At 35.2% G+C, this 18,122-nt stretch overlaps 1 protein-coding gene across 4 annotated transcripts in view; it reads left to right on the top strand.

The window, feature by feature from the left end:
* Positions 1–11,121: 11,121 nt before the first annotated feature.
* Positions 11,122–18,122, top strand: part of LOC110452128 (putative defense protein) — a 23,047-nt gene continuing 16,046 nt past the window's right edge. For 2 of the 4 annotated variants that reach the window (XM_021500466.1, XM_021500464.1), the window contains exon 1: positions 11,122–11,216. In XM_021500466.1, the coding sequence (XP_021356141.1) occupies positions 11,184–11,216 (33 nt within the window). In that variant the 5' untranslated portion in view covers positions 11,122–11,183. Of the gene's footprint in view, positions 11,226–18,122 lie in introns of all 4 variants that reach the window. The other 2 variants (XM_021500468.1, XM_021500465.1) reach the window with 1 other exon arrangement.

The raw sequence follows: 18,122 nt of genomic DNA, 5'->3' as shown, positions 1-18,122 counted from the left end.
GGCTCTATATCAGCTGATGAAATGGTGATTTCAGTACATTGCGTTCGATCTCCAAAATTGTTCACAGGACCAAATTTTTTGTTACACAAGTCCCAATTACTAAGGATGTGTTAATATCATGCACGAATCTCTAATAGCGCTCAATAATGTCTTTATACAATGTCTAATAAATCTAAAGTCTGTTCAAACTACGATCACAATCTCTCCTCACTACCATCACAAACTGACAAGTAATTTACATGTTAAAATGTCTCATATGTATAACAATGATATAAACCAAGCCCAAATTCAAACCCCAGCCTTATGACAGTATCGCCAAATTCTAAATCGACTAATATGAAGTTCGACATTTAAGATGGAAATCGCAAAATCTTATGATCGCTAAACATTTCTGTTATACGGTACATATGTATTTTATCCTTATACAGGGTAAATAAACGTGTTCCGACTAAGGTAGATACAAACAACCATGATTTCTCTGTATTCGTATGCAAAGAAAGCCCCTTCTCTCATTTATCACTGCATGCATTTGATCTGATATTGGTACAACTGGCATGTACATGTACCTTCTAATGGCAAATTCTAAATATTTAACAGATTGACATTCTATCAGTTGTAACGCGTCGTATGCCAGACGTTCGTTAGTGATATTTTTTTTCAAAACCGAGGTTATTACAATCCAATATGGAATATTGGAAACAACATCGATCAAAATCTCTGCTAAAGGTACATAAAACGTGTTTGAATTGCAAACAGACTATTTTTGAGAAAAAAAAATCAGGGTTTTGAATTTAATTGCGAATAAGAAATTCGCCTAAGATCAGCTTTTTCAGCGCCTTATGTTCTGGGGATAATCTCGACACACAAAATTCTGTTCTTTTTTCAATTCATAACAAGCGTCATTGATATGTTTACTGTCAAAACATTGTTTAAGCTAGAATTAACGTTTTAGCCAACACTCAAGTTCTCAAACTCCTCGTTTCATACTTATTTGTGAGGAGATTAATTCAACTTTCACTCCGTTAGTATGTTAGGGTTATGTATGAATAATTTTTCGTTGATATAAAATTCACGGCCGATGCTTTTGAGGGATTATTTCACGAAAGTTGTGAATTAAAACAAATTAATAAACAAAAAAAAATACAAACGAAATGAGGTATAAACTTCAGTTTACATCAACAAACACAATATGTGGTACTTATTGAAATAAAAGCTCGCAAATGTATTCTTAATTCTTTTAACATTTTTTTTTTATGTACTTGCGAGGAAGGAAAACAGACTTTCGAACGAAAAAAACAATCTGCAGTTTGGTTTGGTTTGGTTTAGTATTGTTTAACGTCCTATCAACAGCCATGGTCATTTAAGGACAGGTGAGGCCTGTTACATCTTTGATAAATAAGTTATCGAATCTGCGGTTAAACATTTCAAGAACTTTCTCTTTAAATTACAGGTATCTTGTAAATAAAATGACCCGTGTATTCCGTCTTTGCGTATTGCAGTTATCTTCTCTTGTGAGCAGGTATTGATTGTTACGTCATTGGTTTGTGTGAGAAAATTACGGCGTTTTCTCAAAAATTGATGACGTTACTCTCACAAACCAATGACGTAACACACAATCAATACCTGCTAACGGAAGAATACATAAATATCCAAAATAAATATTTTAATGGAATTTCTTAAAATTCAAAAAATATTTTGTAACCATTAAAAATCTTCTTTACACTTTCTCTTTGAAGCAATAACAACTATAACAGTGCAAAACATGTACATGAAATGTAAAGCAAATATTGTACAATTTAAATATTCTAAACTTATCTGAAAACTATTGATCATACAACTATCCGAAACAAATAGTTAATGTTATCGCCGGACACCACGTTGGAATCACGCTTTACATTGTTATCTCCCTCATCAACATTTTTAATTCATCCCCTTCTATGAGAGAGATTATTTTCGGTGGCATGTTTTTTTCGAATATCGCAGTGCGGTGCAATACCCTCCTGCTGGGAGATCTACTAAACAAAATGATAAAACCAATCAGCTTATTTTTCAAAGAATAGTGGACCAACAACATCAGGATTACACGCTCTCATCTCGCGTTCCTCCCTTATCACCATCCAGGCTAGTTAGCAAAAACCTAATAACAGGACACGTTTGCTTAAAGGTCCATAACAAGTCCATATTAAAAGAACCATGTAAGATATGTGTTGGATTTGTTTCAACGAAGGTACTGTATTTGGACGACCCAAACGTACATACCGATAATTCTTACTATTGTTCCTTTAGGTTATTATTTAAAATATGATGTTGATTTATATATGTTTTGTTAATATTGTTAATATAGTAAAAAAAAAAAATCCTTCAAAATTAATTCGATTAAAGAAATATTCAAATACAAAATACAACCAATGAAATATAGATAAGTTTATATTTGGTTGAATTGGGTCAAATAATAATGTAGACGTGCATTGAAGTGAGAGAGAAAAATCCAGAAGATTAATAAGTGTATGAGACATTCATTCATGTTGATTTTACTAGTGCAACATTCAATTTGAAAACGGATGCTCTGCAGGATATAGTACCATAGGGATCTTGATAACACTGCATTGATGTTCTTGTGATGGTGTTTAATAAATCTATATTCACGATAGTGTAAGTAATATGGATCCAACGAACATTTATTTCCTCGGATCCAGTGCCCATATTGAATCAAACTGTCGTTAATACTGATATGACATATCTATAAATGGCTTAATAGTAATTTAAAAGTGTAAAGTAAGAAACTGTGATGTGATGTTAGCGTGAAATTGCATTTCATAAATTAATTTATGTATTTATATTTTTCCACGTTCTCTATCTAACCCTAGTTGATTAAAATACAGATACTAAGTTACCATCTACGGCATCAACTCCAGACGTGGTGTATGATAAGGATCTGTACTCTAATCATACTGGTATAGTCACTATAGATAAGTACTCCTGCACCGTATTTATTACATGCTACCTACAGTCGGTGGCCATCAATCCTACCGTCTTTTGTTGGTTAACATACGTGACCTATTTCTATACACACTTTCATGTGTATTGCCTTTGTCTCTGCGACGCTTTATCATACCTCCTAAGTCACGTTTCAATGTCGTTCCTGACAGCAGTAACCATACCCGTAGAATCACGTTACCTTTAAGTCACGTTCGACACAATCGTACTCCTTGTCCATCCCTCCATACATAGAGAAATATATCTTGTGCAATTCTGGGTTTATCCAAGTTCAGTCGTTGTGACTGCTAGAACTGAGTGGAACTTTTCTTTCAGTTTTACTTATATTTGTATAAAGATAAAATATAAACATGTTCTCTCGTTGATTAATCAATTACTTTCAATAAAAAACAATATAAACACAAATTAAAGTCAAGTATGTCTTAAATTTAACACACAAGGTACCAATAATGTGATAGCGTAAACACCTAGGGTATACTAAAAAGAAAAGTCAGCTCGAATTCCGAGGGAACACCAAAATCAAAAGGAATGCCAGCTCGAGTACCGAGGGAACACCAAAATCAAAAGGAAAGCCAGCTCGAATACCGAGGGAACACCAAAATCAAAAGGAAAGCCAGCTCGAATACCGAGGGAACACCAAAATCAAAAGGAAAACCAGCTCAAATACCGAGGGAACACCAAAATCAAAAGGAAAGCCAGCTCGAATACCGAGGGAACACCAAAATCAAAAGGAAAGCCAGCTCGAATACCGAGGTAACACCATACTCAAAAGGAACGCCAACTCGAATCCCGAGGGAACACCAAACACAAAGGAAACGCCAGTCAGAGGGAGAGAAAGATAGACATACATAGGCATTACAAGTTTTCAATATATACATGCAGGTGACAATAGTCGGTCGGGTTAATATCATTGTGAGAGGAGAGTGACAATAGTCGGTTGGATGTATATCATTGTGACAATAGTTGGTAGGATTAATAGCATAGTGACAAGAAGGTGACAATAGTCGGTGGGATTGATATCATTGTGACAGGAAGGTGACAATAGTCGGTGGGACTGTTATCATTGTGACAAGAAGGTGACAATAGTCGGTCGGGTTGATATCATTGTGACAGGAGGGTGACAATAGTCGGTCGGGTTGATATCATTGTGACAGGAGAGTGACAATAGTCCGTAGTATTGCTATCATTGTGACAGGAGAATGACAATATTCGGTAGTATTGCTATTATTGTGACAGGAGAGTGATAATATTCGGTTGGATTGATATCATTGTGACAGGAGAATAACAATAGTCGGTTGGATTGATATCATTGTGACAGGAGGGTGACAATAGTTGGTAGGATTAACAGCATTGTGACAAGAAGGTGACAATAGTTGGTAGGATTTATGTCATTGTGACAGGAGGGTGACAATAGTCGATGGGACTGATATCATTGTGACAGGAGAGTGACAATAGGTGGTAGGATTGATATCATTGTGACAGGAGAATGACACTAGTCGGTTGGATTGATATCATTGTGACAGGAGAGTGACAATAGTTGGTAGGATTAATAGCATTGTGACAAGAAGGTGACAATATTTGGTAGGATTTATATCATTGTGACAGCAGGTTGACACTAGTCTGTTGGATGTATATCATTGTGACAGGTGGGTGACAATAGTCGGTTGGAATGAAAACATTGTGACAGGAGTGTGACAATATTCAGTAGGATTGATATCATTATGACAGGAGAGTGACAATAGTCGGTTTAATAAAAGTCACGATACAAGAGTACCCACACCCTTGGGTATAATTACTAATAGGGTCACGATCCTAGAGTACCAACACCCTGGGGTATAATTAGGGTACCGATCCTAGAGTACCAATACCCTGGGGTATAACTAAAGTCACGATACTAGAGTACCCACACCCTGGGCTATAATTAGGGTCACGATCCTAGAGTACCAACACCCTGGGGTATAATTAGGGTCACGATCCCAGAGTACCTACACCCTGGGTAAAATTAGAATCACGGTCCTAGAGTACCAACACCTGGGGTTTAATTAAGGTAACGATTCTAGAGTACCCACACTCTGGGGTATAATTAGAATCACGGTCCTAGAGTACCAACACCTGGGGTATAATTAAGGTAAAGATTCTAGAGTACCCACACCCTGGGGTATAATTATTAGAGTCACGATCCTAGAGTACCAACACCGTGGAGTATAATTATTAGGGTCACGATCCTAGATTACCGACACAGTGGGGTATAATTAGGGTCAGGATCCTAGAGTTCCACATTCTGGGGTATACTTAGGATCACGATCCTAGAGTACCCACACTCTGGGGTATAATTAGGGTCACGATCCTAGAATACCTAAACCCTGGGGTATAATTAGCTATAGGGTCACGATCTTAGAGTACCGACACCCTGGGGTATAATTCGGATCACGATCATAGAGTACCCACACCCTGGTGTATAATTAGGATCACGATCCTAGAATACCCACACCATGGAGTATAATTCGGATCACGATCATAGAGTACCCACACTCTGGGGTATAATTAGGGTCACGATCCTAGAATACCCACACCCTGGGGTATAATTAGGATCACGATCTTAGAGTACCCACACTCTGGGTATAATTAGGATCACGATCCTAGAGTACCCACACTCTGGGGTATAATTAGGATCACGATCCTAGAGTACCGACACCCTGAGGTATAATTAGGGCACGATCCTACATTAGAATAATTAAAGCAGTATAACGCAAAGTTGACATAGCCAAATAGTCCAGGTGATCGTATGAAGCTCTAGCTAGGCCTCATTGACCCACTTAAGCACCGACCGCAATAATAGCTCCAAGAATACCATGATGGACGCCTGAAAATTGTCTCAGTTTTTGGTTTAAACATATTTTTTAATCGCCTTGAATTAAACCCTCTCCTAACTTAAATACATTTTACATACATCATAGCTGTCTTAACATGTACATTTCATTTTTATTTTTATTTTTATTTTTTTAAATTTAAGTTGAATTAACAAAAATAGGTTGTTGATGACTGTTTCTCTGTACCCCGACCTTTTCATAGAGAATTAACCGAGGTGATGATGTAATTGTTGTAATTAAGATTACTAGAAGCGGTTTGTATCCTTAATGTGCTTACATACATAGGTAAAGGTTTTACTGTTTTGTTCAAAAGTGAGATCATGATTACTCCAGAGAAATGTGTTTATGTCTCTTAGGAGGATCTCTGGGAGATTAAAGTTCCTAAGATTTCTAACCAGGTGATTTCTTACAGTTGAGTAATATGGACATGTATAGAAATAGTGATGTACATTTTCTACTCCCCCACATAAACATAAAGGGTTATCACTGAGGTAAACTCTATAAAGGTCATATTGTAGACTGCTGCATTCGTTCCTAAGTCTAGTGTGTAAAATTATAAAATTTCTATCTCCTACTGTTAAAAAATTTCATGTTTTAAACAGTTTTTTAATGCAACAAGAGAATGGGTTGACTTTATACAGGAGTTGAGGGAATTCCATTGTGTTACAGATGAAGGTATGAATGATTTTCTAAAAAGTTCTGTCCTACATCGTGGGAACGGAGACAAGGAAGGAGTTCTACCAGATAGTTTGGTGTCATATCATTTTTTCTTTTGAAAGGGTTGATAGCTTAATATGTTTACGACGTTCGGATAAAAGTTCCCATCCCGTCTCAAAGTTAACCGATTCTCTTGATGCGTATACAGGTAGGCCAGTAACTACTCGAGCTGCAAGTAACTGAACTCTTTCAAGTTTTTCAGAGTCTTGTTGAGAACACCCATCCCAGACTACCGATGTGTACTCCAATAAGGGACGAATATATATTTTTTAAAGAACAGATAAAGAATATCTAGACACTGAATATTTAAGTTTTTTAAGTAATACTAGTTTTTTGTATGCTGACTTGACAATACAGTCAATATGGTATGACCATCTGCCATCACTGGAGAAATTAAGTCCTAGATATTTATGATGTTGAACGAATGGTAAAGTAATGTTTTGAAATACAATATCAGGTAAAGTAGTATTTCGTCTTTTTGTAATAGAGATCGTATTTGTTTTTTCTGCATTGAATTTCATTAACCATTTCTTTGATCAATTTTCCAAAATAGATAGATCATGATCCATACAAGTTTTCATCTCTCCTGTGGTTGCAGATGATTTACCCAAGGATGTGTCATCAGCGAATAATCTGCTTATACTTATCATATTTTCAGCAACATCATTTACATATATAAGAATTAAGAGAGGACCCAGTACTGACCCAAGGGGCACTCCTGCTGATAGGTTAAGTGAGTTTGATTGACAGGATCTATAAACAACTCTTTGTTTTCTATCTAATAAGTAACTTTTTAACCAATTCAAAATATTACCTGTTACACCATATTTTTTCTAATTTGTACAACAATCCCCTATGCCATACCCTATCAAAAGCTTTGGATTGATCACAGAAGACTATACAACAGTCTTGTTGGTTGTCCAGAGCAGAGACAATACTATGGTAGATTTCCAAAAGTTGGAATACAGTGTAGTGGCCTGGTAAGAACCCTGATTGATATTTGTAAAATAAATTATTGGTATGAAAGAAGTTATAAATATTCTTAAAAACTAAACGTTCCAACACCTTACTGATACAACTTAGCAGAGATATTGGTCTATTGTTTAAAACCATACTAGGATTATCTTTCTTAGATAAAGGTACAATATTTGCTAATTTCCACGTACTAGGGAAGCAGTTTTCTGAAAGAGATCTGTTAAAGAGAATACACAAAGGTTTACAGACAGAGGAAGCTGTATTTTTTAGCATCCTATTATTAATTGAGTCTGGACCAACACCTTTATTTATATCAAGACTTTTAAAAAAAATCTTCAACCTTATTCTGATCTATATGTATATCTGTAAGAGAGAAAGTTGGTTGTGGAAACGGATTTAGAACAGTATTAGGTTCTTCTATTGTTGGTATTGATACAAAAAATATGTTTAGAGCATTAACCTTATCAGAGTCCGAGTATGAGATTGATGAGCTGCCATCAGTATTTGTGGATTGTAATGGAGGAATTTCTTATGATGATGATGACTTGTGTGATATAAGCTGTTTAAACAATTTCCAGTAACTTTTCTGGTTGTTGATAGATGCATCGGTAATTTTGCACTCTATATTATTACAATAGTTTGAAATAGCATGTTTTTTCATATTCCACACCTTGTTTCGTGCTGCTTTGTACATATTATAAAATCTGGAAGTATGATTAGAATTTGATTTCTTAATGCTGAATCGAACCAAGGTTTGTCTCTTGGATGAATAATAATTTGTTTGTGAGGTATACATTGTTCTATAAGTTTCATTAAAGTTTGTGTAAATATAGAACAAGTTTCATCTATATTTTCTGGACTGTTAATTATATAATCCCAATCTACATCAATTATTTTAATGTTTAATTCAGCAAAATCTGCATTTTTATATAACCAAATGGTACGGTGAAAAGATGTAGGTTTGGCTCTGTGGTCACTAAGATGTTGATCAACACTGATAACCCCACTTTCACATGTAGAAAAAGCTGAACTAACCAAGATAGGATCAATTAGGGTAGATGTTGCTTGAATGACTCTAGTTGGATCTGTAATTAGATTAAACAAGCTGAATGATTCATATATGGTTACAAGAGGATTTGATAGTGTTGCAGCGGTGAGGTCACAATTGAGATCACCTACAATTATAATATTATCGCTGATTTCGAGTGATTTTTCATTTGTCCATTCGAAGTAAGCCCAAAAACTGGTGGGTGCATTTGGTGGACGATATATAGTGCACAGTAATATATTAAGAGTTGGTGTATCAATTTGCACCCAAATTGCTTCCAGGTTATGATGTTCAAGATCTGTACGTCGTTGGGCCCTAATTGAATCAGATATATATATCCTTACACATCCCCCAAAGGCATTCCTGTCAGATCTATAGATTTGACTATGATCACTTAAAGGTAGATCGTTATTGGTAACAGTTGCGTCCAGGTGTGTTTCTGTAAAACACAAAATATCATAATCGGAAACTAATGCATACAAATCATCAATTTTGTTTCTAATACTACGGATATTAAGATGTAAAATATCCAAAGTGTTCAGGGTAATAGAATCATCAGAAGAACTTAACGGTTCAGGGCGAGGGTTTAATTCAACATCTCCTGCAAGGATTAATAAAAGTGATAAGATAATGCTATATAAATTAATTTTGTGAATCAGAATACCAAGTTTAGGGACAAGTCTGTGAGCTTGGAATATTATATTTCTAAGATTTTTGAGAATCCAGTGTAAAAAGTGTATATGTATGAAAGATGAATGTTCGTTTGTTTGACAAACCAGGTAAAACATGCCAATAGCCACTCTATGTTGCAATAAGGAATCACCCATTATCTAAATTAAGTAGCACAATAATAAGACAGAAAAATGGTGGCTTGTATACATTGATATGGTACAGGGTGAAAAGAGAAACAACCGTCAACATTGTAGTTACTTCATAATGGAAAAACATAATAAAAACAAAAAGAAACAAAAAGAAAGAAACGGGTTATGTACAAAGAACGATGAACTCATGGTTTCTTGTGTGCACAACACACAAACAAATAATTAACATCAATTTGAGGAAAATTATTGTATGCTAAGGAATATACAATACTGGTTAATATGTTTTGTATGTTTTATGGTATTGTATTATCTACAAGAACTTCTAATCATGCTCAGAGAAATATACTGAGTTGATAAATTATGTTAATGTAATCGCAAATTATATATATACACACATACTTTTTTCAAAATGCAAAAACATATAGATATATAAGAATATCTGAACTGAATTTTTGAATAGATAGAATTTAAATCAAGAAGAGTTTGAAAACAGTAACAGTATGAATCAAAAAGAGGTATATATTACTTGCATATACTGGTATCATTATATATGTATACATACTTTTTAAATGCAAGTAAGAATGTAAGATTACCATATTTGGAATAGTCAAGTAAGAAACTGACAACTTCCATGTGTCCTGCAGACAACAACCTATGTTCATACTCGTTAAAGAGCTTGTCACTCACACTAAAATATTAGATAGGTGTAAAACTTTAAAATGATTCAGATGGATGAGTTGTAAACTTGTGTAATCTCAGCTCTTAACATGTTTATCTATCTGCATCGAAGGTTTTCCTTGGTCAGTGTACTTATATTCAGTAAAAGTCTGAGATTATGAGAAAGTCTACCAAATATGTCGCTTATTTTCATTTAGTTCATTTTAATAAATATAAACGATGTATGATAGTAAAATCGGCGCCTTTAAGTATAATAAAACCTCGCTATACAGGAATAATTTTCAGTTTAATTCTGGCGTTATAAATGGGTTTGGCGCGATATATTGAGTGCGACTGATAACGAAACTATAATGGGAAAACAATGTACGTTGTAAAGGATTAATAAGAACGACAATGTGTGACAGTAAAATATGTCTGTGTTATTGAGGGGTCAAATGAAATTAAATGGTCCCTGTTTAATGAATAGCAAAATATCATCTTGACGCCATGTAAATCAAGATATTTTCAAAATCAGTCTTTTATAAACACAACGTTCTTCTTGACGTAGTATTTCTCTTATTTAATATGTTATCATAATTTCTATTTATATCAAAACAATGCATGCTATGCCCAAAATCTTTTCGGCGGTTTCTTCCTAGGCATACGTCCTAAGCATTAAGGGGAACATTTAACACTAAACAAATAAACAAATCCTGATTAAAATCAATGAAAAGGGTACAAAAAACTGCAGCGCGTCACAAATCGGTTGTCAGGATTTAGAGCAGGTGCCAAAATAATGTGTATGTATGATTCGACATCAACTAGGGTTTTTTATGACAACTCTGTCGTGCTTCGAAGAACAATTAGTTTGTAATATATAATAGAGAACATCCACCTTCCCTCAACGGCCTTTATGGGAAGGGGACATAAGGTAAATATATTCTACATTTAAATGAAACATTATTAGCAGCCATGAAGCAGTAAACATGGATAAATAAAGGCAACTTATACAATGTGATAATTATGCACTGTCTTATGTATCCGCGGTCTAGTCGGTGGAGCTCTTGTTAACAATGCACTGTACTGATACACTGTCTAATGCTTCGGCGAACTGATTGGTTGTTAAATCTGGTCTGTACGGTTATTAACTCTATTTATTTCTATCTTTCTTTTTCCTTATTTTGTCGATGGTGGGTTGTCGTTCATTCGGGTCCATATTGTGACATACGCAGTCGAATGTGTCCGCTATCTAATTTGCTGTAAACTGTATTGTGATATACACTGTCTAATGTGTCTGCTGGTTTGTGTGTAGATTTGTTGTAAACTCTGGTCTGTATTGTGATATAAACTGTTTACATTATCCACTGCCGAGTTGGGGTACGTGATGATAAGTCTGGTCTGAACTGTGATATAAACTGTACACATTATCCACTGTCTAGTTGGTGTACTTGATGATAGTGATGATAAGTCAGGTCTGTTCTGTGATATACACTGTATAAATTATCCACTGTCTAGTTGGTGTACTTGATGATAAGTTAGGTCTGTACTTTGATATAATCTGCATAAATTATCCACTATCTAGTTGGGGAACTTGATGAGAAGTCTAATCTGAACTTTGATATAAACTGTACACATTACCCACTGTCCAGTTGGTGTACTTGATGATAAGTTAGTTCTGTACTTTGATATAATCTGTATAAAATATCCACTGTCTAGTTGGTGTACGTGATGAAAAGTCTGGTCTGTCCTGTGATATAAACTGTATACATTATCCCTAGTTAGTGTACGTGATGATAAGTCTTGTCAGTGCTGTTATATAAATTGTATAACTTATCCACTGACTAGTTGGTGTACTTGATGATAGGGATGATAAGTCAGGTCTGTTCTTTGATATAATCTGTATAAAATATCCACTGTCTAGTTGGTATACTCGATGAAAAGTCTGGTCTGTCCTGTGATATAAACTGTATACATCATCCACTGTCTAGTTGGTATACTCGATGAAAAGTCTGGTCTGTCCTGTGATATAAACTGTATACATAATCCACTGTTTAGTTGGTGTACGTGATGATACGGCTGGTCTGTACTGGGATATAAACTGTATACATTATCCACTATCTAGTTGGGGAACTTGATGAGAAGTCTAATCTGAACTTTGATATAAACTGTACACATTATCCATTGTCTAGATTGTTTACATGATGATAGTGATGATAAGTTAGGTCTGTACTTTGATATAAACTGTATACAGTATCCACTGTCTAGTTAGTGAACTTGATGAGAAGTCTGGTCAGTACTATTATATAAACTGTCTAAATGATCCACTGTCTAGTTAGTGTACGTGATGATAAGTCTGGTCTGTACTGTTATACAAACTGTATAAATGACCCACTGTCTAGTTAGTGTACGTGATGACAAGTCTGCTCTGTACTGTGATATAAACTGTATACATAATCCACTGTTTAGTTGGTGTACGTGATGATACGTCTGGTCTGTACTGTGATATAAATTGTATACATTATCCACTGTCTAGTTATCTGTACTGTGATATAAACTGTATACATCATCCACTGTCTAGTTGGTATACTTATCCACTGTCTAGTTGGGGTACTTGATGATAAGTCTGGTCAGTACTGTTATATAAACTGTATAAAGGTTTGTGTGTAGATTTGTTGTAAACTCTGGGCTGTATTGTGATATAAACTGTTTACATTATCCACGGCCGAGTTGGGGTACGTGATGATAAGTCTGGTCTGTACTGTTATATAAACTGTATAACTTATCTATTGTCTAGTTGGTGAACTTGATGATAGCGATGATAAGTCAGGTCTGTACTGTTATGTAAATTGTATAACTTATCCACTGACTAGTTGGTGAACTTGATGATAGCGATGATAAGTCAGGTCTGTACTGTGATATAAACATGATAAGTCTTGTCAGTACTGTTATATAAACTGTATAACTTATCCACTAGCTAGTTGGGGAACTTGATGAGAAGTCTAATCTGAACTTTGATATAAACTGTACACATTATACACTGACTAGTTGGTGTACTTGATGACAAGTCTTGTCAGTACTGTTATATAAACTGTATAAATGATCCCTAGTTAGTGTACGTGATGACAAGTCTGCTCTGTACTGTGATATAAACATGATAAGTCTTGTCAGTACTGTTATATAAACTGTATAAATGACCCACTGTCTAGTTAGTGTACGTGATGATAAGTCTGGTCTGTACTGTAATATAAACTGTATACATTATCCACTATCTAGTTGGGGAACTTGATGAGAAGTCTAATCTGAACTTTGATATAAACTGTACACATTATCCACTGCCTAGTTGGTGTACTTGATGATAGGGATGATAAGTCAGGTCTGTACTGTTATGTAAATTGTATAACTTATCCACTGTCTAGTTGGCGTACTTGATGATAAGTCAGGTCTGTACTGTGATATAAACTGTATACATCATCCACTGTCTAGTTGGTATACTCGATGAAAAGTCTGGTCTGTCCTGTGATATAAACTGTATACATAATCCACTGTTTAGTTGGTGTACGTGATGACAAGTCTGGTCTGTACTGTGATATAACCTGTATACATTATCCACTGTCTAGTGGGTGTACGTGATGAAAAGTCTGGTCTGTCCTGTGATATAAACTGTATACATCATCCACTGTCTAGTTGGTATACTTGATGAAAAGTCTGGTCTGTCCTGTGATATAAACTGTATACATCATCCACTGTCTAGTTGGTATACTCGATGAAAAGTCTGGTCTGTCCTGTGATATAAACTGTATACATAATCCACTGTTTAGTTGGTGTACGTGATGATACGTCTGGTCTGTACTGTGATATAAACTGTATACATAATCCACTGTTTAGTTGGTGTACGTGATGAAAAGTCTGGTCTGTCCTGTGATATAAACTGTATACATCATCCACTGTCTAGTTGGTATACTCGATGAAAAGTCTGGTCTGTCCTGTGATATAAACTGTATACATCATCCACTGTCTAGTTGGTATACTTATCCACTGTCTAGTTGGCGTACTTGATGATAAGTCTGGTCTGTACTGTTATACAAACTGTATAAATGACCCACTGTCTAGTTAGTGTACGTGATGATAAGTCTGGTTTGAACTGTGATATAAACTGTACACATTATACACTGACTAGTTGGTGTACTTGATGATAAGTTAGTTCTGTACTTTGATATAATCTGTATAAAATATCCACTGTCTAGTTGGTATACTTGATGATAAGTCTAATCTGTACTTTGATAGAAACTGTATAATTTATCCACTATCTAGTTGGGGAACTTGATGAGAAGTCTAATCTGAACTTTGATATAAACTGTACACATTATACACTGTCTAGGTGGTGTACTTGATGATAAGTTAGTTCTGTACTTTGATATAAACTGGATAAATTATCCACTGTCTAGGTGGTGTACTTGATGATAAGTTAGTTCTGTACTTTGATATAATCTGTATAAAATATCCACTGTCTAGTTGGTATACTCGATGAAAAGTCTGGTCTGTCCTGTGATATAAACTGTATACATCATCCACTGTCTAGTTGGTATACTCGATGAAAAGTCTGGTCTGTCCTGTGATATAAACTGTATACATAATCCACTGTTTAGTTGGTGTACGTGATGATACGGCTGGTCTGTACTGGGATATAAACTGTATACATTATCCCTAGTTAGTGTACGTGATGATAAGTCTGGTTTGAACTGTGATATAAACTGTACACATTGTCCACTGTCTAGTTGGTGTACGTGATGATAAGTCTGGTTTGAACTGTGATATAAACTGTACACATTATCCACTGTCTATTTGGTGTACTTGATGATAAGTTAGTTCTGTACTTTGATATAAACTGTATCAATTATCCACTGTCTAGTTGATGTTCTTGATGATAAGTCTAATCTGTACTTTGATAGAAACTGTATAATTTATCCACTATCTAGTTGGTGTACTTGATGATAGGGATGATAAGTCAGGTCTGTACTGTGATATAAACTGTATACATAATCCACTGTTTAGTTGGTGTACGTGATGACAAGTCTGGTCTGTACTTTGATATAAACTGTATAAATGATCCCTAGTTAGTGTACGTGATGATAAGTCTGGTTTGAACTGTGATATAAACTGTACACATTATACACTGTCTAGGTGGTGTACTTGATGATAAGTTAGTTCTGTACTTTGATATAAACTGTATCAATTATCCACTGTCTAGTTAGTGAACTTGATGAGAAGTCTGGTCAGTACTATTATATAAACTGTCTAAATGATCCACTGTCTAGTTAATGTACTTGATGATAAGTCTTGTCTGTACTGTTATATAAACTGTATAAAGGTTTGTGTGTAGATTTGTTGTAAACTCTGGTCTGTATTGTGATATAAACTGTTTACATTATCCACGGCCGAGTTGGGGTACGTGATGATAAGTCTGGTTTGAACTGTGATATAAACTGTACACATTACCCACTGTCCAGTTGGTGTACTTGATGATAAATCAGGTCTGTACTGTGATATAAACTGTATACATAATCCACTGTTTAGTTGGTGTACGTGATGATACGTCTGGTCTGTACTGTGATATAACCTGTATACATTATCCACTGTCTAGTTAGTGAACTTGATGATAAGTCTGATCTGTACTTTGATATAAACTGTATAACTTATCTACTGTCTAGTTGGTGAACTTGATGATAAGTCTGATCTGTACTTAGATATAAACTGTATAAATTATCCACTGTCTAGTTGGTGTACTTGATGATAAGTCAGGTCTGTACTTTGATACAAACTGTATAAATTATCCACTGTCTAGTTGGTGTACTTGATGATAAGTCAGGTCTGTACTTTGATACAATCTGTATAAATTATCCACTGTCTAGTTGGTGTACTTGATGACAAGTCTTGTCAGTACTGTTATATAAACTGTATAAATTATCCACTGTCTAGTTGGTGTACTTGATGATAAGTCAGGTCTGTACTTTGATACAAACTGTATAAATTATCCACTGTCTAGTTGGTGTACTTGATGATAAGTCTGATCTGCACTTAGATATAAACAGTATATGAGGTTTTTCTGTTAACCAAAGTGTCTGAACAAACGAGGTTCCTTTGTACATTAATTACCCGTAGTCCGAACCTGAACATCAAATATAATCATTCTTATATAAAGTCACTTTATGGTTGGTAGGATTGTAACGTCATTGACACTTGTTATTGAATCAGAACACAACATGTAGCTAGACCAAACGGGTCATAATAATTCATCTATCTAATCAATGCAAATAAAACTAGTATATCCCATAATTTATCAATTTAACCATAAAGTGACCACCAATGCCATAGGTTGTTGAGGGAGCTTGCACTTTTGACCACTGACCGGTATGTATATATAAAAGGTATAAATCCATGTCTTGTGTGATTATTTGATATCACCCTATATAACTAGTTGCGTTTATTATTATCACCCCGACAATAAGGTCCGGCTTTCTCCTATAATCTGATAATTGGTTTATGATTGAGTGATAAGGGTCATGAAAGGGGTTTATGTAACCCAATAAAACACCCACATTCTCATTGCTATCTCAATACATACACGTGGTGATTAGACAAAATAGGTATAAGTAAGTATTATTGACACTCGCACCGGAACATTCTTATTCGAACGCGCCCTTTTTATAATCTAATGGCTGTTAAAACTGGTCGAACGCGTCGGCATTGTTTGATGATTGGGGTAACAACGGTTTGCTTGGATCTCTGTTTGCGTTTTCGTTGAAATATTTATCTGATTTCTGTAAGATTTATTTCGTGTGTTTGGTGCTCATTTTGTAATTAACGTTTTCAGCCAACAATATTTTAGTTCTCTGATATTATTTAAATTAATTTATCATCATTTCGATCTGATCTGGATATTTGTGACAGAGCATTCTTGTGAAAAAGTAACAGCTGGCTTACACTGTATAAATTATCCACTGTCTAGTTGGTATACTTGATGAAAAGTCTGGTCTGTACTGTGATATAAACTGTATACATTATCCACTGTCTAGTTCGTGTACGTGATGACAAGTCTGGTCTGTACTGTGATATAAAGTGTATACATTATCCACTGTCTAGTTGGTGTACGTGATGACAAGTCTGGTCTGTACTGTGATATAAATTGTATACATTATCCACTGTCTAGTTGGTGTACGTGATGAAAAGTCTGGTCTGTACTGTGATATAAACTGTATACATTATCCACTGTCTAGTTGGTGTACGTGATGACAAGTCTGGTCTGTACTGTGATAAAAGCTGTATACATTATCCACTGTCTAGTTGGTGTACGTGATGACAAGTCTGGTCTGTACTGTGATATAAACTGTATAAATTATCCACTGTCTAGTTGGTGTACGTGATGAAAGGTCTGGTCTGTACTGTGATATAAACTGTATAAATTATCCACTGTCTAGTTGGTGTACGTGATGACAAGTCTGGTCTGTACTGTGATATAAACTGTATACATAATCCACTGTTTAGTTGGTGTACGTGATGATACGTCTGGTCTGTACTGTGATATAAACTGTATACATTAATACATTATCCACTGTCTAGTTGGTGTACGTGATGACAAGTCTGGTCTGTACTGTGATAAAAACTGTATACATTATCCACTGTCTAGTTGGTGTACGTGATGAAAAGTCTGGTATGTACTGTGATATAAACTGTATACATTATCTACTGTCTAGTTGGTATACTCGATGAAAAGTCTGCTCTGTACTTTGATATAAACTGTATACATTATCCACTGTCTAGTTGGTGTACGTGATGACAAGTCTGGTCTGTACTGTGATAAAAACTGTATACATTATCCACTGTCTAGTTGGTGTACGTGATGAAAAGTCTGGTATGTACTGTGATATAAACTGTATACATTATCCACTGTCTAGTTGGTATACTCGATGAAAAGTCTGGTCTGTACTTTGATATAAACTGTATACATTATCCACTGTCTAGTTGGTGTACGTGATGATA

This window comes from Mizuhopecten yessoensis, unplaced genomic scaffold (assembly GCF_002113885.1).
Source record: "Mizuhopecten yessoensis strain PY_sf001 unplaced genomic scaffold, ASM211388v2 scaffold6439, whole genome shotgun sequence".
Taxonomy (NCBI): Eukaryota; Metazoa; Mollusca; class Bivalvia; order Pectinida; family Pectinidae; genus Mizuhopecten; species Mizuhopecten yessoensis.
This window is presented reverse-complemented; position numbering and strand designations above follow the sequence as displayed.